This window comes from Macaca mulatta, chromosome 5 (assembly GCF_049350105.2).
Source record: "Macaca mulatta isolate MMU2019108-1 chromosome 5, T2T-MMU8v2.0, whole genome shotgun sequence".
Taxonomy (NCBI): Eukaryota; Metazoa; Chordata; class Mammalia; order Primates; family Cercopithecidae; genus Macaca; species Macaca mulatta.
Window position 1 is genome coordinate 107,562,527 of NC_133410.1, and position 21,268 is coordinate 107,583,794.

The following is a 21,268-nucleotide window of genomic DNA, read 5'->3' on the forward strand; positions in this document are numbered from 1 at the left end:
CCACCCGCACGCTTAGCCTCGCTCGCCACAGAGGGAGGGGTGGAAAAGGTACTGAGCATGCTCGGTGGGGAGGGCGGGGCGCTCGCGGACCACGAGTCGGAGCCGGCGTTCTTCAGGCCGGCTACCGCGCCTCCGCCGCCCGCCCGCTCGGAGCCGCGCCCGCCGCAGGCTGCGCCCGCCAGCCCCGCCCCGCCCCGCCCCGCCCCTCCCCGCCCCCCGCCGCTCGTCCCCGCCGCGGCCGCGCCGCCTGCAGCAGCACCAGCTGCTCCTCCCCGGCGGCCGCCCCCCGCGGGTCCCTCCCTGGCTGCGGGAGAGACGGAGGTAGAGGGAGGACACAGAGCCGCGCCGCCCGCACCGGAGACCTTCTCCTCGCCCCGCCGGTTCCTCACCCTCGGGGAGCAACATGGGTAAGTCATCCTTCCTCCCCCGTCATCGCCTGACATTTTTTTCTTTCTCGGCGTGCTGCAGGGTGGAAAGCATTTCTCGCGCAAAGTTGCCGGATTTCTCCAGTCCCCCGGTGTGAGACTGGCTGTTCCTCCGGGGAGAGTCAGCGCACGCGGAACGCACGCCGGGTGCCGGGGCTGGGAGGGTCCCGAGCGCGGGCTGGGGTGGGGTCGGCCGCGGGCCGGACCGCCGCCCGGCTCCCCGGCACCTCGCCGTCTCGCCTCCCCTCCTCCATTCTTCCTGCCGGTGCCCGGGCACCACGGAGCCTGCCTCGCGGGCTCGCATCCGCGTCTCCATCCCCGTTTCTCCGGAGGCCGCCCGCTTCCTTTTCCCCCGCGTCTGCTGAGCTCGAGGCTCGGGTCCGACCACGACCACTTAATGTAACTTCCTTCTCTGTCAGTGCGACCTTTCCTGGTCGTGGAGACTCCTCATCCCGGGCGGGGAAGTGGAAGCAAGTAGTTTGTGAGGGAGATCTTACAACCTGCACGGAAATTATTTTCCAAGGGGGAGAGCGGACAGCCCCATAGGTTGAAAGGATGACTTGTCAGAGGCCACGAGGAACGTGAGGAAGGATAGAGCAGCTCGCTGTAGAATTAATGCTGGGTGACTACAGTGTGCAATATTCCTGTACTCAGCCTATTTTTTGGATTCCTTCGTCTGTCTTCTGTAGCAGGAAACTGCGCCCTGTAACGTTGTTACCGAACTTACATGGTAGTTATTCTTTCCCAGCTTCCCCCTGTCTAATCTACATAATCTGATTTTACTTCTTTTGTATTTATAGTTAATCTGAAGATACTGGTTTGGATGAGATATTTAAGAGCAAATATGTTTTATAAAACGATATATAAATTTAACCTATTTTTTTTACATCATCTATTGCTTAACTGTTACATTCAGTAATCACAGAAACGTCTGATGAATGCTGTCGTGTAATTAAGAGCTCAAAGTTTCTTTTAATAGTAGCGACTTGTACTAAGTTCCCCAGTTTGCTGCCACTCCTGTCTGTCATAATTTCCTCTTTTTAAAATTTGCTCCCTTGGCATCTGTCAACTGGGACTTTTCCCACCCCTTCTGTGCGAGTTATTTAAAGATTGAGATGAATGTGATCCTTTCATCTGTTAATACAGTGCTCAACACGTTCAAAGTTAGGTTGCGCAACTCAGAATCTTCAAGAAGTATCTAAACCTGGGAATGGTGTCCATAGAGTTTTCTGGAACAGCAAATACTTCAGGCTTTGATCGCGACCTTTGGCCATATATCTGGAAGAGGCCAGGGTTGATGGAGGAGGTGGTATGAATCAAAAAAGGTCTACGGCTCTGAATTTTATTTTCAGTTAAGTGTTTTTTTTTTTTTTTTAATGTGAGTACTCTTGATATGCTGAACAAATTTCTGTAAAAATTGGGTGGGCCGTTTATGCGTGTCTACCCTTTCTCTTAAAGTAGAATTTTAAATAGGTATTATATCAGATTATTGGACAAGCTGTGTATTTCCGTCGAACATACACACGTTTATGTATGTTTCCTTTGAACGTACATACACAGATAAATGTGTGTACGTTCAAAGAAAATACTCAGTATGTCCAATAACCCTATCTGATATTGGACTGTAAGTTCAAGTTTGGCTTGAAAAATACATTTTCCTATGTTTCCAGGTGAGCCTCAAACCATTTAACATTTTAACTTACATGTTAAATCCGTACTTTTTCAGTGGAAAAAATCCAATTTCGTTACAACACTAGTGAATAAAAATACCTGAAAGAGATGAAATTATCTACTTAAATATCATCTTCAAAATCTTGAATGCTATTGCTTGATTTTTAAAAAGGGCCAAATAGAAACCTATCTCTCATTTTGAAGCCATCTCTGATACTCTTTGGTTAATCTCTCTCTCTTCATAAGCACTGTTTGTACCTTGTTAGAAGCTTTTTAGCACTTATATAATCTACCATATAATGGAGTTGTTTATGTGTGTGTGCTGTGCATTTAATCATGAGTCCCAGAAGATGAAAAATGTCCTATTATTTTTTGTGTTCCCCACACTGCTTTTCAAATAGGAATTCAGTAAATCTTTGGCAAATTGTTGAACTTAAAACCACCTATTATTTTCAGCTTTTGCATCTGAAGATTTAGTCTCTGAACAAACATTTGGATTGGCACATAGTATGAACAAACATTTGGATTGGCACATAGTACCTAGTTGGGGGATAAGCAGAAACAGAAAGGTATAATTGTACCATGCTTCCCAGTACACTGTAGGTAGGTTTTGAGTCAACCTCAGGCAATGGTAAGGCAGTTTCATGTATGATCAGTAGGTACATATGATAATTTAAAATTGAAACCTTGGGTAACAGTTTTATATCTGAGCCAAGGAAGTTAGTATTACAATTCATGTACACATAAGAAGGTAGAAGGTATACTGGTTAATGATGGGGGGAGGGAGAAGTGCTTTTTAATTTGTCTCAAGAAATAAATAAGGTTGATTTTTAAAGATGTGCTCGGCTGGGCGCGCACTTTGGGAGGCCGAGGCGGGTGGATCACCTGAGGTCAGGAGTTGGAGACCAGCCTGACTAACATGGTGAAACCCTGTCTCTACTAAAAATACAAAAAAAAATTAGCTGGGCATGGTGACGGGCGCATGTAATCCCAGCTGTGTGGGAGGCTGAGGCAGGAGAATCACTTGAACCTGGGAGGCAGAGGTTGCAGTGAGCGGAGATCATGCCATTGCACTCTAGCCTGGGCAAAAAGAGCGAAACTCCGTCTCAGAAAAAATATATATATATATTTTCTCGTAGCAATAATTTCCTACACAAGAGAGTGAAAGAAAATTCCTATATGACTTTATGGCCATAGCTACTATTTTATGTATATGTCATATTTCAGATTCAACATACGTTTAGTGTTTGTTGGATATCAACAGTGTGCAGTGTACTGTACTACAGTGTACTGGGAGGACAGGACAAAGATAAAAATATATTCATGTTTCATGTTTATAATCTTAGCGGGAACAATATAACACATACACAAATTATAATAGAAGTAAGTATATGAGTTATATAAAAGACTTTTACATATATTATAGATTCAGAGAATGGAGAGAACGTTTTAGAGAAATGGTGTTATTTGAACCAAAGGTGGATTAAACTTCTTAAAGGTGGAAATGAGACTGTTAATCAGAATGGAGTTGGTCTGGGGTTGGAGGAGAAGTGACATAAATGAAAATAGAGAGATAGGAAACATTTTATGAGTTTCCAGGATATGATTAAACAACATTGTTTGACTAGAGCAAAAGGTAAGGAAATAGTGGGTAACAGACATGAAAAAGTAGTACAGTGATAGCTAATGACCAGATAAGGGAGGATCTAAAATGCCAAGCTGAAGAATTTTAACCTGACTTACCTATTGAGAGACCACTAAACTTTTTTATGCAGTTAAGTGATGGATCACGTCTGTGGTATAGAAAAATTTGTCAGTTGAGTGCAGGGTGGCTTGGATGAGAAACTAGAGAACACTTCAGAAGATTGTTGTTGGAGTTCGGACGAAAATGTTTAATGACTTGAACCAGGTTATGGCAATGGGAATAGAATATTGCAAATGAAGAATAGGATTCACTTGGCAACCTATTGAGTATGGAATTGAGAGTCACAGGTTTTAGCCTGGGTGATAATGAGGATATGAGACTCTCCTGATACATACTCAGTTAACAGGAAGAGGAAACATAGATACTCAATTTTGTACCTATTAAGTTAGACTATTTGGTCTGTCCTTTAGTCTCTGCTCCTTGATGACAAGGACGTTGTCATATTGGGATTTGAATACATTTCTAACACTAGTGTCTGGCACATAGTAGCTACGTAGAAAAATTTGTTGACTGACTGAAACTAGATAAAAAATAGTTAACAAACATTTATTTTAACTTTTGAGTGTACAATTTGAGTTAGAGATCTGGAAGTTATCCACAAATATCCTGAGGTGATACTTGAAGTTACATCAGAGGATGAGAGTCAACAAAGAAAAAAAGGAAAATTGTCCATGGTAAGAATCTTGAGGAATGGGGTTCCTTAAGTTTCCCGTAGTTAGGGAAAAAGGAATGATATGATTTCACACTGAAAAACACAGAAGTAAGAGTGAAAGACTGGCATTGGTATATGGTTGGTTTTAAGAAAGAGTGAATAGTCAATAAGGTCTGTTTTTTCAGAACAGTCAGGAGGCAGATAAGGACTGAGAACAGGCTCTAAGTGCTTTGGTTAGGATATTACCCAATATATTTTTCTAAAAAGCCACTTTAAGAGGTTTAGTAGATATGGAGGTCAGTTGTAAAGGCTAGGTGAATAGTAAGTGGAAACAGTTCACTAGGTGTAGTCATGCTGTATTTCTCACCTTGTTTAAAAATCTGTGAGAAAACATAGATTTTTAAAAATATTTTTAACTCACTCTGCTTGACATATTACATTTTAGAAAATATTTTAAAATTTTAAATGTATTTTAATTTACAAATATTAAAAAATTATTTTAATGTTCCATTTTACATGGACTGACGTGCTGTTTTCTTGTCTAAGAATAATTTTTAATTTCACCATAGTGCCTCACATTTCTTTGACATTTCATTTTTAATGTCTTTGTGACTTAGTATAGTACAATTTTTATTTTTATAATGTCTGTCATGCAGAGTGAGTCTAGAATGATTTTATAATTTTACACAGCATTTTGCCTAAGTAATACTCTTTACTGATGAATGGTTTTATCACTTTTACTCTTAGACTTTGTGAATTTGAGACTTCTTTAGATTATAGGTATACTTCTAATTATATTTTTAATTCCTGGAGTTGTATTTTTCTCTGTAAATGTGTATCAAACTTATAGTCATTTTATTTTGCCTATATTTCCAAGTCCAGGAATGGTTTTCATAGCTAAATAATAAATACGAATGTTGCCTGATCTTTGCAAGTCTAGGCAGGGTGATAAAATATTTTTGAAAGCTAGTAATTACTAAAATTTGTGATTTCAAAAAAGCATAGCTGCTAGATTGGTAAATTTAAAAATGTTTCTTCGGTTGGCATTATATCTGTTTTGTATATGTCTTTTTTCATATGAGAGAAGGGTTGAATTCACTATCCTTGGTAGTCATATTCTGAAGCCTATACTACTACTATTTGAAAAGTTAAAATAGTCTTAATTTGTTTTAAGAACCAAAGTGATTTTGCTTTCATAGTGGAATCTTGGAATTTCTAGGTGACTTTGGGGAAATAGTGTGGATGTTTTCCAGAAATTCCTGAATGAACCTCAGATTGAAGATAGCATTTCTGGAGTTATTGGTGGCACTAACAATAGCCATCAGAATTACCTAAATTTTAATATCCAGTCATGAACATCAGGAGGAATGAAGGAGGAAGATCCAGTCCTTTGGGAACCTGATGTAATTTTATATAGCCAAATGTTTGGATAACTGATGGGGAAAAAGTTTAATTTAAAATACATGTTGATGTTGAGTTCAGTTTGCCAGTATTTTGTTGAGGATTTTTCTATTTATGTTTATTAAGGATATTAGCTTGTAGCTTCTTTTCTTGTAGTATCGTTGTCTGACTTTGGTATCAGGGTCATGCTGGCCTCATTAAATGAGTTTGGAAGTATTTCCCTTTCTTCATTGTTTGGAAAGAGTTTGAGGAGGATTGGTATTAGTTCTTTTTTTTAAAATAATTTCAACTTTTGGTTTAGGTTCAGAGGGTACATGTGCAGGCTTGTTACATGGGCATATTACTTGACGCTTTGGAGTATGAATAATCCCATCACCCAGGTAGTGTGCATAGTACCCAATGGGTCGTTTTTCAGCCCTTACCTCCCTCCATTTGTCCCTCTCTAGTAGTCCCCAGTGTCCGTTGTTCCCATCTTTATGTCCATATGTACACCTAGTGCTTAGCTTCCACTTATAAATGAGAACATGTGGTATTTGGGTTTCTTGTTTCCATGTTAATTTGCTTAGGTAGTGGCCTCCAGCTCCATCCATGTTGCTGCAAAGGACATGATTTCATTCTTTTTTGTGGGTGCATAGTATTCCATGGTATATATGGGCCACATTTTCTTTATCCAGTCCACTATTGATAGGCACCTGGGTTGATTTCATGTCTTTGTTATTGTGAATAGTGCTGCGATGAAGATCCAAGAGCGTGTGTCTTTTTGGTAGCATGATTTATTTTCCTCTGGAAATATACCCAGTAATGGGATTGCTGGGTCAAATGGTAGTTCTGTTTTAAGTTTGTCGAGAAGTCTCCAAATTGCATTCCACAGTGTCTGAACTAATTTGTATTTCCACTAACAGTGTAAAAGCATTCCCTTTTCTCCACAGTCTTACAGCATCTGTTTTTTGTTTTTTTTTTTTGTTCTGTTTTTTGTTTTGTTTTGTTTTGTTTTTGCTTTTTAATAATAGCCATTCTGACTGGTGTGAAATGGTATCTCATTGTGGTTCGATTTGCAATCTCATCACATTAAGAGGATCATACATCATGATCAAGTGGGATTTATCCCTGGGTTGCAAGAATGGTTGAACATACACAAATCAATAAATGTGATACACCACATTAACAGAATGAAGAACAAAAATCATATGATCATCTCAGTTGATGCAGAAAAAGCATTTGACAAAATTTGACATACTTTCATTTTCAAAACTCTCAACAAATTTGGTGTAGAATGAATATGCCTAAACGTAGTAAAGGTCATATATGACAAGCCCATAGCTAACATCACACTTAGTGGTGAAAATCTGAAAGATTTATCTCAGTTTGAGGAAAAAAACAAGGATGCCTACTCTTGCCACTGTTATACTAGAAGTCCTAGCAGAGCAAATAGACAAGAAAAAGGAAAAAAAAAAGCATTCAAATTGGAGAGTAAAATGATCTGTTTATAGATAGCATGGTCTTATACATAGAAAGCCTTAAAGACTCCTTGAAAAAAAAGACAAAAACTATTAGACCTAATAAATGAATTCAGTAAAGTTTCAGGATACAAAATCAGCATAGAAAAATCAGAAGCATTTCTGCACACTAACAACAAACTATCTGAGGATGTAATCAAGAAAACCATCCTATTTACAGTAGCTACAAAAATATAAAACATTTAGAAATAAATTTAACCAAGAAGGTGAAAGATCTCTACACTGAAAACCGTAAGATATTGATAAATTTGAAGAATTAAATAAACATATCCCATATTCATAAATCGGAAGAATTAATATTGTTACAATGTTCTTATTACTGAAAGTGATATGCAGATTCAATGTAATCCTTATCAAAATTCCAATGAAACTTTTCACAGAAATAGCAAAACAATTCTAAAATTTGTGTGGAGCCACAAAATATCTGAATAGACAAAATAATCTTGAGCAAGAAGAACAAGGCCCGAGGCATCACACTACCTGATTCAAGTCATGTTACAAAGCTATAGTGATCAAAATAGTATGGTACTGGCATAAAAGCAGACACATAGATCAATGGAACAGAATAGAGAGGCCAGAAATCAACCCAAGAATTTACAGTCAATTGATCTTAAAAAAAAAAAAAAAAAAAAAAAAGCCAAGGAAACACAGTGGGGACAGGACAATCCCTTCAATAAACACTGTTGTCAAAACTAGATATGCACATACTGAAGAATGACATTGGATCCTTATTCACCCCATACACAAAAATCAACTCAAAATGGGTCAGAAATTTAAACAAAATATTTGAATTTGAAAAGCATAAGATGCCCACAAGAAGATACTGGAGAAAAGCTCCATAACATTGGTGTTGGCAATGATTTTTTGTTTATGGCACCAGAAGCACAGGCAACAAAAGCAAAAATAAACAAGTGGGACTTCATCAAATTAGTAAGTTTCTCTATAGCAAAGGAAACAATCAACAAAATGAAAAGGCAGCTTACATAATGAGGGGAAATATTTGCAAGCCATATATCCGATTAGGGGTTAACATGTAAAAATAACCAGGAACTCATACAACTCAATAGCTAAAATAAAAATAGAGGTTGAGGATCCCTAATCCAAAATCTGAAATGCTTCAAAATCTGAAACTTTTTGAATGCTGACGTGACGCTCAAAGGAAATGCACATTGCAGCATTTGGATTTTTGGTTTCAGATTTTTGGATTAGGGATGTTAAACCAGTTAGTATCATGCACATATTCCAAAATCTGAATAATTTCAAAATCTGAAACGCTTCTGGTCTAAAGCATTTTGCGTTAGGGATACTGAACCTGTATTTACCTAGATGTAAATAATAAATGAAGATATTAGAATAAGTTATTGTCTCAGTCCATTTTGTGCTGCTATAAGAGAATGCTGGAGGCTGGGTAATTTATAAAGAACAGAAATTTTGTCTCTCAGAGTTCTGGAGTCTGGGAACTACAAGATCAAAGTGCCCGCAGGTTTGGTCTTTGGTTTCAAGATGACGCCTAGTTGCTGTGTCCTCCAAAGAGGAAAAACCTTGTGCCCTCACCCAACAGAAAAGCAAAAGAGAAAATCCATTCTGGTAAGCTCTTTTTATGATGCCATTAATCTATTTATGAGGACAGAGCCCTCATGACCTAAATACCTCCTATTAGGCCCCACCTTCCAGTACTGTTGTATTGGGGATTAAATTTCAACATGAGTTTTTGAGGGGACAAAAACATTCAAACCATACTAGTTATAAAGACTATTTCAGTTATAAAAGCCTGTGATTCCCTGAAACTAAAGTTTGAAATATACTCTGTATCATTGGTATCTTAAATATAATCTCTGTATAACTTGTTTTTCTTTAGTGTTCAAATGGTAATGTATACTTGAGGTAGCAACTTAAGGTTCGAACCAACTTATTAGCTTTGTCTAAATAAATGACCTAAAAAACCATTTCCCATGCTGGCTAAGATACGGATGCTGGATTCAAATTGCAGATGAAATAATTCTCTCAGTGCTTCTATTTATACCACTTTGGTTACTAGAAGCATTTCAGGAGTTAAAACCAAGGACTAGGATAGTGATAAATGGAAGTGGTTAAATTGAGCTCCTAGCTATGATTGGTTGTACAGTTGACCCTTGAATAACATGGATTTGAACAGCACAGTTCCACTTCCATGTGGATTTTTTTTTTCAATAAAAGCTATACCAAGTGAGTCTGCCTCTCCTGCCTCACCTTTCACCTTCTCCACCTATGCCACACCTGAGACAGCTAGATGAACCCCTCCTCTTCTCAGCCTACTCAGTGTGACTGTAATAAGGATGAAGACCTTTATGATGATCTAATTCCATGTGATGAACAGTAAATAAATTTTCTCTTCCTTCCATTTTCTTTTCTCTAGCTTACCTTATTGTAACAATATGGTATTTTATGCATATGGTATATGATGCATATAACATACAAAATATGTGTTAATTGACAGTTTATGTTATTGGTAAGGCTTCTGGTCAGCATTAGGCTATTAGTTAAGGTTTTAGGGAGTTAAAAGTTATGTGTGGATTTTTGACTGAGTGAGAGGGGGATTAGTACCCCTAGTGCCTGCATTGTTCAGCGGCACTTGTAAATTCCAAAGTCCTTTTTGTTCACAAAATGATTTTAGGTTCTTATTGGTACTGAAATATATTTATTAATATCTGGGCTACATCTTTGTATTTAGCAGATTAGTAGACCTCTTTACATGTATAGTTAATTAAAACTCATTGAATTCAAAATATAACTCATTTTATAATTTTTAATAATGATAATTAGAGGGGTGCTGGTAAATGTTTAACTAAAAGCCTTTCTCCAAAATAGCCCTGATTTGTGATGGCTGTCAATTTCCTGTGGTGTAAATACTCCCCCCATGGCCAATTTCAAGCTACTAAAATAGTGTCACTGAATGCAGAGTTGAGAAGAGATAAGAGGTAGCACGTCATTATATACCGTATTCACCATATAGACATAATCTCATTAGCACATATAATAGTAACATGTAAAGTAAGTAGTGATGGTTTTGAGTGTTAATTCTTGTTTTAGTGTAACTCATTTATGTTTATATAATTTCAGTAATGGCTGTTTCAATAACTGCCTCATAAAAATCCTGAAAATTTAATAATTATATCTCATGGGGTAGTACAGGGGGCTCTAGTACACCATTGAGTTCGTAATTACCATTTATTAGGAATTATTGATGTCAGTTATGCTACACTTTACATATTTTTAAAACAATTTTAATCCTTTCAACAATTCTATGAAGTGGGTGACACTGTCCCCATTTTACCAAATCAAAGAATTAAATAATTTATTCAAGGGGACAACTAACACTCCAACATCCTGATTTAGAGCAATGGTTCTCGAACTTTAACTTGCATAGAATAACTTGAAGAGCTTGTTTGTAAAAAATACTGGGCCCACCTTCAGAAGTTCTGATTCAATAGATGTGGGGTGGGCTGAGAATTTGCATTGTCAAGACCTTCCCATGTGATGCCACACTGGGAACAGCACCACCATCAAGCATAGGCTGACAAGCTTTTTCCATAAAAGATCAGATGATAAGTATTTTAGGCTTTGTAGCCCATGAGGTGGAATCAAAGATATTACATATTAGGTTGGTGCATAAATAATTGTGGTTTCAGACTGTGCATTTTAAATAATTATTGCTGGGCGCAAACACATCTTTATAAAATAGGAACATTAAAATCAACACATTTTTGCCAGTGAGAAATAACTTTATTCCTGTAGCGTAAAAATCCATGCTTCAGGATTTGACAAACCCTTGGAAAGCATTTTCTGCATCCTGCTGATTGTGGAAGCATTTTCCCTGTTAAAAGTTGTTGAGATGCTTGAAGAAGTAGTAGTCAATTGGCGAGAGGTCAAGGGAATATGGCAGATGAGGCAAAACTTCGTAGCCCAGTTCATTCAACTTTTGAAGCTTTGTGCGATCTGTGGTCAGACGTTGTCATGAAGAAGAATTGGGCCCTTTCTGTTGACCAATGCCGGCTGCAGACGTTGCAGTTTTCAGTGCATCTCATCAATTTGCTGAGCATACTTCTCAGATGTGATGGTTTCACCGGGATTCAGAAAGCTATAGTGGATCAGCAGCAGACCACCAAACAGTGACCATGACCTTTTTTTGGTGCAAGTTGTGCTTGGGGAAGTGCTTTGGAGCTTCTTGGTCCAACCACTGAACTGGTCATCTCCAGTTATATAAAATCCACTTTTCAGTTGTCATATAAAATCCACTTTTTGTTGCACGTCACAATCTGATCGAGAAATGGTTCATTGTTGTTCTGTAGAATGAGAGAAGACAACATTTTAAAACAACGATTTTTTTCTGATTTCGCTCAGCTCATGAGGCACTCACTTATTGAGCTTTTTCACCTTTCCAATTTGCTGCAAATGCTGAACTACCGTAGAATGGTCGACATTGAGTTCTTCGGCAACTTTATAAGAGGATCAGCTTTGATGGTTGCTCTCAATTGGTCATTGTCTACTTCTCATCTCCCACTACACTCCTCATCTTCTAGGCTCTCATCTCCTTTGCAAAACTTCTTGAGCTACGACTGCACTGTACGTTTGTTAGCAGTTCCTGACCAAGTGCGTTGTTGATGTTGGAGTTGTCTCCGCTGCTTTATGACCCATTTTGAACTCAGAAATAAGAAAATAGCTTGTAAAGAGAACTGTGCATTAAAATGATGTATAACATAACCACATTTATTTAAGCATCTAACAGCAAATTTCAACAGTGCAAACACTGAAGTTATGTTTGCACCAGCTTAATAGAAAAGGGAAAAAATATATATAAGAGAACATAAATGTTCATAATTTTTTTTACTGCATTTGAAATATGATAACATTAATTGAACACAATTTATTGTGATGCAAAATGAAAAAACTTTCATTTTTCATTTTCAAATGAAAAGAAATTTTTTTATTTATGTTTTTTGTTTTGAAGTTTTTTTGGGATAACATTTCACTTACTAGAATTCAAAGTTATCCTCTTATCAGAATTTATTATAGATGTTCATCTGTTAATGCAGACCTGTAATGCAATTTTACAAATTTCATCTTGGAGGCATTTGTTTTTCCTCAAACAAATAAGTACTGCCAATTGTATATGATCTTAATGAGCATATTCATTGTATGGAAGGCACTAATAGAATTCTCTCAGTACAGCTGTAATTGTTGGCAAAAACATTGTTTTGTTTTGTTTTGTTTTTTTCTAGACTTTTTTTGATATTTGCCGTTTAGTATGCAATTACATTGCAGAGTAACCACTTCCAATTTAAGGTTAGGTGGGAGCTCCTTAATTGTTTGGTTAAATGGATTTTGAGATATAGAAATTTCCTTTGCACTTGCAGTGAGTTCTGAAAAGCACTGCAGGAACTATAGTTTGAGCTTGCAAAACATATCTATTGCAAATTTGTGTATGGAGGGAGATCTTTTTGTTTTAACATTTGACAACACAGGAAGTATATGTAAAGCCATTATTACTTGTAATTGGAACAGTGTTGTCAAAATGACTTTTATTGCAGTATTTTCTCATATAAGCACTGCTTTGCCTTGACTTTTAAGTCAGATTCATTAGGAAACTATCAAATTTGCAGCAAATTTTAATTTCCAAAGCCATAGTAGTAAAGGCATTTCTTTTTGTTCAGAAAATTTCGTTTGTGCCCTTGAGCTCAAAAAAATCACAATAAAACTCTGTAACCACTAAGCCATTAGACTTCTGTGTCATAAGGCAAGTCCGGATTTTGTTTCCATTTCTGATCAAAATTCACGGAACTTATGATGGTTAAATCTTTGAGAATAAATGAAGTTCACTGGTGACATTACTGGTTCAGTGATATATGATAAATTAATGTTTTCCCTACTGGTTCAATGATACATGATAAATTGTTTTTCCTATTGATGAATAATAGAATGAAGTACCATAGCTTTAAATACCTATGCTTTCACAAACTTAGTACATTTGTTCAACTAAACCTTTTTCTGGTCTTCATTTATTTTTGTCACCATCAGTTGCAACACATCTTAAGAGATTCCACTTCAGGTTATTCTGAATTGGTGCTTTCTCAACTCGGGAAATATTCTTGCTTATTATTATTTTATGGAGACTCTTCGGAGAGTCTAACTCTTCCATGATTTCAAGCTTGGAATTGACTTCTTCAGGAAAAACTAAGCAGTATCATTAATATCTGCCAGCTCATCAAGAGCCAAAGAAAACCTCTACAATTCTTTTGCCTTGTTCTTTAGTTGAATGTTGGTATTGCTCCCCGTGTCCTCATCTCCAATAGTGTTATTCTCTCTGAAAGATTATTCTTAAACAAGTTTATTTTCTCTGGAAACATTGGTTGCTACAGCCAAATACAATTTAATTAACTCCCCATGGGTAACTGGATTTCCTTGCTTGGATAATAAATGAGACACCCAGAAACTTAATTTGTTTGCAGTTGTGAGTGTGTGTGTCTGTGTCTGTGTGTGTGGAAATTCTTGTGATGAGATACTTTGTTTTATATTTTCCTGATTTCTCTGATGATAACTTTCCTTTGTCTTGGGAATGTGATGTGTGCTTAGTCTGGTAATATTGATGTATATTGTATAGTACAATGGTTTGCCATCTAACTCAATAACAAAACAATTCACGTACTACTTTAAATGCCTTAAAGGCGTGACATGCTTCTCTTATTTTGACAGGATGATCAAATGTGGTATAACAGTATACTATGGTTTTTGAAGCACTTGACAAGTCATAACTGTCACTGCAATTTGTAGTGCATCCAGCAACAGTGTAAAGTGAATCATTCTGTTACAACCCCTCAACTCTGCTATCATAATGCAAACACAGCTATAGGCAGTGCACAAAGGAATGAGTTGTGTCCCAATAAAATTTTATGGACACTGAAATTTAAATTTTACATAATTTGCATTTCATGAAATATGTTCTTCCCTTAATTTTATTCAACTGTTTATAAAAGTAAAAGCCATTATTTTTGCATTACTTTTACTTTCACTATTACATAAAAGTATGTATGGGTTGTGGACTGTACAAAAATTTTACATGGGCAATGGGCTGTAGTTTGCCAGTTCTTGCTATAGAGTAAAGCTGTGCTACTTCACCTTTCCACAAGACTTTTTCTCTCTATGAATTCCCTGTCTAAGTGAATGGTATCACCGTTCATCGTGCAACCATTCCTAAAATCTGGAGTCATTCTTTGAACATCATTGGGTTCCCTAAGTCTTAACAATTCTACTTCTTTGAATTAATCCTCCCCACCCCTTTACTGTAAACATGTAAGTTAGGCCCTTATTACCTCTTCTTGCGACTATACTACTCTTTTAACAGATGTTCTTTCCCCTGGCATCCCTCTTCTTGACCAGTTTTTACATGTTGCTAGAGTACTGTCTTAGTTCATTTGGACTGCTGTGACAGAATACTATATATATTGGGTGGCATATAAACAACAGATTTTTTTTTTTCTCACAGTTCTGGAGACTGGGAAGTTCAAGATCAAGGTGCTGACAGACTCAATGTCTGGTAAAGGCCTGCCTCCTGGTTTATAGGTCGTCTTTTCTCTGTAACCTCAGATGGTGGAAGGAGTGAGGAAGCTCTCTGGAGGTCACTTTTATAAGGGCACTAATTCCATTAACAAGGGCTCCACTCTAATGATCTAATCACCTCTCAAAGGCCCTACCACCTAATACTATCACATTGGGAGTAGGATTTCAACATATGAATTTTTAGGGGACATAAACATTCCGTCTTAACAAGTACTCTTTCTAAAATATAAATCTGATTGTTTTACTCCTTAGACATATTTTGTAATGATTTTCCATTACCTAGAGCAAGGTTCCTAAACTCAAATGAAGCTGATTAAAGGTAATTAAATGGTGATTTTTTTTGACATACTGTTCTTTTTTTTTTTTTTTTTGCATATTGAGTAAAAGAGAATATTTTTTATTTCCATGAAGATGACTTTCTCTTATTTTTCTTGAAGTATGTCTTTCTTTTTGTCTTTCATTTTCTTACTTTGAATAAAAGAGAACAGCTTAGAAATACATTTCTCCACTGTAACAAAGACAGCAGCAAAAACATGATGAATGGCATCTAACACTGGACGTCATTCTAAGGATACAGAAGGAAATGCTGGGACTTTGGCAACTAGAGCATTTGCCCAACCTGGAAGAGGATTCCCTGTGCAACCGCAAGTTTTGCCCTAGGAATGTGGGCCCAAGGAAGTCAAATTTTTGACTTTTCAAAAGAAGTCAGAAACCAGATTTTTAAGTCTGAAATCTTCAGATGGCTGGTTTTGGACATGGAAAAATATGAGATCTGGAACCTCAAATGATGAAATTATGGTTCTCTCTCTATTTGGCTAGATTAGGGAACTGAGGATCAGTAAGGTCAAGAGACAGGTCTGAGTTCATGTCTTTAGTTAGGAGCAGTGTCAGGCCTAGAATGTTGATCTTTCAACTCCTGTACTAATGTTCTTTTTATTATACCAGGCTAGCTCCAATTTGTTGCTGGAAAAAAAGCAAATGCACACATACATACACACACACAAACATGAACAAGCTAATACTAAGGATTCATTCAAGTGAGTGAGTTAATGGAAAACTCTTGACCCTTTCAGACATTTCCACTAACAGAATCCAGGCACTAATCACCTCATTCCTGTAGTACTGAGATACTAGACTTTCTGCTCTCCAGTCTTTTCTATATACTATGACCAGATTAACATTTTTAAAAAGATCAATTGTATTACTTTCTTATACAAGAATCTAATATTGTTTCAGTTGCTGTCATGTCAAGTCTAAACCCTGCTGAGCTTTCAAGACCCACAGAAATTTGCTATCTCTTATTTCTCATTACTCTCTGAAATACATCTTCCTTTGATATTTCGCTGTCCCCTGTATTCTTTGTCATAACACCAGTGATAACACCAGTACATCTTTGATCCTGTTATTATATTACTTCTTCTAGAATAGCCTGTTTTGTTCTGTCTTCTTAATCATTTTTCATAGTCGAACTCATTAAGACGGCTTCTGAGTTCTACTCACCTCTCATTTTTGTGGTATCTACTACTACTTGGATTTCAAATCTCATTGAGTGATGTAGTTCTATTCACTCAGTGTTTCATATTTCTTTTTGGCATTCAGTAAATACTTGTTTGTAGATGTTACAAAGTCACTACAGGTTTAGGTCATGCTCCTACTCTTAACAACAGTATCCTACAGTGATAATAGAAATGTTTGTAATAGAGTTTTCAAGCAGCAACCTGTGGGCCAAATATACCATGTAGATGGATTTTGTTAAGGAAATTTTAGAAATTGGAATTAGTTGTCAACACTTAAATATCAAGAAATTTCTGATGAAAATATGCTTTATAGCCGAGTAGTGGCTTATGCCTGTAATCCCAGCACTTTGGGAGGCCAAAGCAGACGTGTCACTTGAGGCCAGGAGTTCAAGACCAGAGTGGCTAACATGGCAACATGAGTACTTTGTACTCAAAGTACAAAAATTAGCCTTTAGTCCAAGGTACTCAGGAGGCTGAGGCATGAGAATCACGTGAACCCGGGAGGTGGAGATTGCAGTGAGCCAAGATAGAGCCACTGCATTCCAGCCTGGGCGACAGAGCAAGGCTCTGTCTCAAAAAAATAAAAAATGTACAGTCCCTTAGGCTGCATTTCCATTAAACAGTGATCTGTAGTTGTCTTTTAGACAGGGTATGAGGTCCCCCTAGTTTTCATCACTTCGTATTATCTTATATCCTTCAAATTTCACTCATTAAAACTCCTGTTTATCTGGTTCCTGGAGGTATCTGAATTGCTAAAGATTTAATTATGTTCAAAATTATTGTAAAGTTGGATTTATGTTACTTTTTGAAAATGAATATTTTAAAATTAAGAAGTTAATTATGAAAATTTAATCATACAAGTAGTCAAGAGCACAGTTAACTACTTATGATCTATATAGTTAGTAATCATGGTTAAACTGAATTTTTAATTAATTAGAATGATATAAGAAATCATAGAGATATGGGATAGAATCTCTGCTCTCCCTTGAACTGTGTATAGCCTTTGGCAAGTTACTTTAGCTCTTTTATATCCTCATTTTATATATACCCATAAAATATTATCATTATCATTCATTAAGAACCACAGAATAAATTCCAGATGAAGGAAATGAGGGCCCTATTTTGTAAGGAACTAATACAAATTTTAATATGGAAACTTTCAATCTCAGTTACTTCATAAGGACTTCACTAGCCCAAACCAAGATCTGTTGAATTTTTTCTTTCCTTATTTTTGGCCTTGTAGCATTAAATAAATTTTATAGGGAAAATGATGGCATTCCATTTTTAAAAGTCATAGTATAATAATAGGGCCACTATATTTTTTCTAAAGAACACTATTTTTTTATATCTTAGCATTTTATAGTATATGAGTTCTATAACTATTTAAAATAATTATATGCAAAAGAATTACATAAATGATACATAATTTTAAAATTTTAAAATAATTACATTTAAAATTTTTTTTAATGACATAAAAAAGAATTGTACAAAATAATTTCAGATAGCTGGTACATTCTCTTTGGAATTTTTTTTTCCTAGTCAGGGAAAAAAACAGGAATTGAACTTTTTTTTTGTGACTTAGTTTTTTAGAGATGTAAATTATTTATATATACTTACATGTATGCACATATTGTGTAATTTATATTTTTGACATTATAAAATATTTTCTGAACTTTAAGTTCTGTACTTTAAGTTCTAGGGTACGTGTGCACAACGTGCAGGTTTGTTACATAGGTATATATGTGCAATGTTGGTTTGCTGTACCCATTAACATTAGGTATTTCTCCTAACGCTATCCCTCCCCCTGTCCCCCCACCCTACAACAGGCCCCCATGTGTGATGTTCCCCGCCCTGTGTCCAAGTGTTCTCATTGTTCAGTTCCCATCTATGAGTGAGACTTGTGGTGTTTGGTTTTCTGTCCTTGTGATAGTTTGCTCAGAATGATGGTTTCCAGCTTCATCCATATCCCTGCAAAGGGCATGAACTCATCCTTTTTTATGGCTGCATAGTATTCCATGGTGTATATGTGCCACATTTTCTTAATCCAGTCTATCATTGATGGACATTTGGGTTGGTTCCAAGTATTTGCTATTGTGAATAGTGCCGCAGTAAACATACGTGTGCATGTGTCTTTATAGTGGCATGATTTATAATCCTTTTGGTATATATCCAGTAATGAGATTGCTGGGTCAAATAGTGTTTCTAGTTCTAGATCCTTGAGGAATCGCTACACTGTCTTCCACATTGGTTGAACTTGTTTACACTCCCACCAATAGTGTAAAAGCGTTCCTATTTCTCCACATCCTCTCCAGCATCTGTTGTTTCCTGACTCTTTAATGATCACCATTCTAACTGTTGTGAGATGATATCGCATTGTGGTTTTGATTTGCATTTCTCTGATGACCAGTGATGATGAGCATTTTTTCATGTGTATGTTGGCTGCATAAATGTCTTCTTTTGAAAAGTGTCTGTTCATATCTTTTGCCCACTTTTTTGATGGGATTGTTTTTTTTCTTGTAAATTTATGTAAGTTCTTTGTAGATTCTAGATATTAGCCCTTTGTCAGATTGGTAGATTGCAAAAATTTTCTCCCATTCTGTAGGTTGCCTGTTCCCTCTGATGGTAGTTTCTTTTGCTGTGCAGAAGCTCTTTAGTTTAATTAGATTCCATTTGTCTATTTTGGCTTTTGTTGCCATTGCTTTTGGTGTTTTAGTCATTAAGTCCTTGCCCATGCCTATGTCCTGAATGGTATTACCTAGGTTTTCTTCTAGAGTTTTTATGGTTTTGGGTCTAACATTTAAGTCTTTAATCCATCTTGAATTAATTTGTGTATAAGGTGTAAGGAAGGGATCCAGTTTCAGCTTTCTACACATGGCCAGCCAGTTTTCCGAGCACCATTTATTAAATAGGGAATCCTTACCCCATTTCTTGTTTTTGTCAGGTTTGTCAAAGATCAGATGGTTGTAGATGTGTGGTGTTATTTCTGAGGCCTCTGTTCTGTTCCATTGGTCTGTCTCTGGTTTGGTACCAGTACCATGCTGTTTTGGTTACTGTAACCTTGTAGCATAGTTTGAAGTCAGGTAGTGTGATGCCACCAGCTTTGTTCTTTTTGCTGAGGATTGTCTTGGCAGTGTGGGCTCTTTTTTGGTTTCATATTAACTTTAAAGTAGTTTTTTCCAATTCTGTGAAGAAATTCGTTGGTAGATTGATGGGTGTGGCATTGAATCTATAAATTACCTTGGGCAGTATAGCCATTTTCATGATATTGATTCTTCCTATCCATGAGCATAGAATGTTCTTAGATTTGTCTGTGTCCTCTTTCATTTTGTTGAGCAGTGGTTTGTAGTTCTCCTTGAAGAGGTCCTTCACATCCTCGTAAGTTAGATTCCTAGGTATTTTATTCTCTTTGTAGCAATGGTGAATGGTAGTTCACTCATGATTTGGCTCTCTGTTTGTCTGTTACTGATGTATAGGAGTGCTTGTGATTTTTGCACATTAATTTTGTATCCTGAGACTTTGCTGAAGTTTCTTATCAGCTTAAGGAGATTTTGGGCTGAGACGATGGAGTTTTCTAAATATACAATCATGTCATCTGCAAACAGGGACAATTTACCTCCCTCTTTTCCTAATTGAATACCTTTTATTTCTTTCTCTTGCCTGATTGCCCTGACCAGAACTTCTAACACTGCTGAATAGGAGTGGTGAGAGAGGGCATCCCTGTCTTGTGCCGTTTTTCAAAGGGAATGCTTCCAGTTTTTGCCCATTCAGTATGATATCGGCTGTGGGTTTGTCATAAATAGCTCTTACTATTTTGAGATACGTTCCATCAATACCTAGTTTATTGGGAGTTTTTAGCATGAAGCGCTGTTGAATTTGGTCGAAGGCCTTTTCTGCATCTGTTGAGATAATCATGTGGTTTTTGTCTTTGGTTATGTTTATGTGATGAATTGCGTTTATTGATTTGCGTATGTTGAACCAGTCTTGCATCCCAGGCATGAAGCCCACTTGATCATGGTGGATAAGCTTTTTGATGTGCTGCTGGATTCAGCTTGCTAGTATTTTATTGAGGATTTTTGCATCAATGTTCGTCAGGGATATTGGTCTAAAACTCTTTTTTTTGTTGTGTCTCTGTCAGGGTTTGGTATCAGAATGATGCTGGCCTCATAAAATGAGTTAGGGAAGATTCCCTCTTTTTCTATTGATTAGAATAGTTTCAGAAGGAATGATACCAGCTTGTCTTTGTACCTCTGGTAGAATTCAGCTGTGAATCCGTCTGGTCCTGGGCCTCTTTTGGTTAGTAGGCTATTAATTATTGCCTAAATTTCAGAGCCTGTTATTGGTCTATTCAGAGATTCAGCTTTTTCCTGGTTTAGTCTTGGGAGGGTGTATGTGTCCAGGAATTTATCCATTTCTTCTAGATTTTCTAGTTTATTTGCCTAGAGGTGTTTAGAGTACACTCTGATGGTAGTTTATATTTTTGTGAGATCGGCGGTGATATCCCCTTCATCATTTTTTATTGCGTCTGTTTGATTCCGCTCTCTTTTCTTCTTTATTAGTCTTGCTAGCGTTCTATCAATTTTGTTGATCTTTTCAAAAAACCAGCTCCTGGATTCATTGATTTTTTTTGTAGGGTTTTTTGTCTCTCTATCTCCTTCAGTTCTGCGCTGATCTTAGTTATTTCTTGCCTTCTGCTAGCTTTTGAATAGTTATTTCTTGGCTTCTGCTAGCTTTTGAATGTGTTTGCCCTTGCTTCTCTAGTTCTTTTAACTGTGATGTTAGAATGTTGA

The 21,268-nt window shown here is 37.0% G+C and overlaps 1 protein-coding gene across 12 annotated transcripts in view; it reads left to right on the plus strand.

The window, feature by feature from the left end:
• The first annotated feature begins 221 nt into the window (after positions 1-221).
• RAP1GDS1 (Rap1 GTPase-GDP dissociation stimulator 1) overlaps positions 222-21,268 on the plus strand; it is a 171,996-nt gene continuing 150,949 nt past the window's right edge. For all 12 annotated transcript variants that reach the window (XM_015138862.3, XM_078002021.1, XM_015138854.3 and 9 more), the window contains exon 1: positions 222-407. Coding sequence is in view for 8 of the 12 variants with exons in the window: in XM_015138854.3 (XP_014994340.1) it covers positions 404-407 (4 nt within the window). In the remaining 4 variants the exon portion in view is untranslated. The remainder of the gene's footprint in view (positions 408-21,268) is intronic.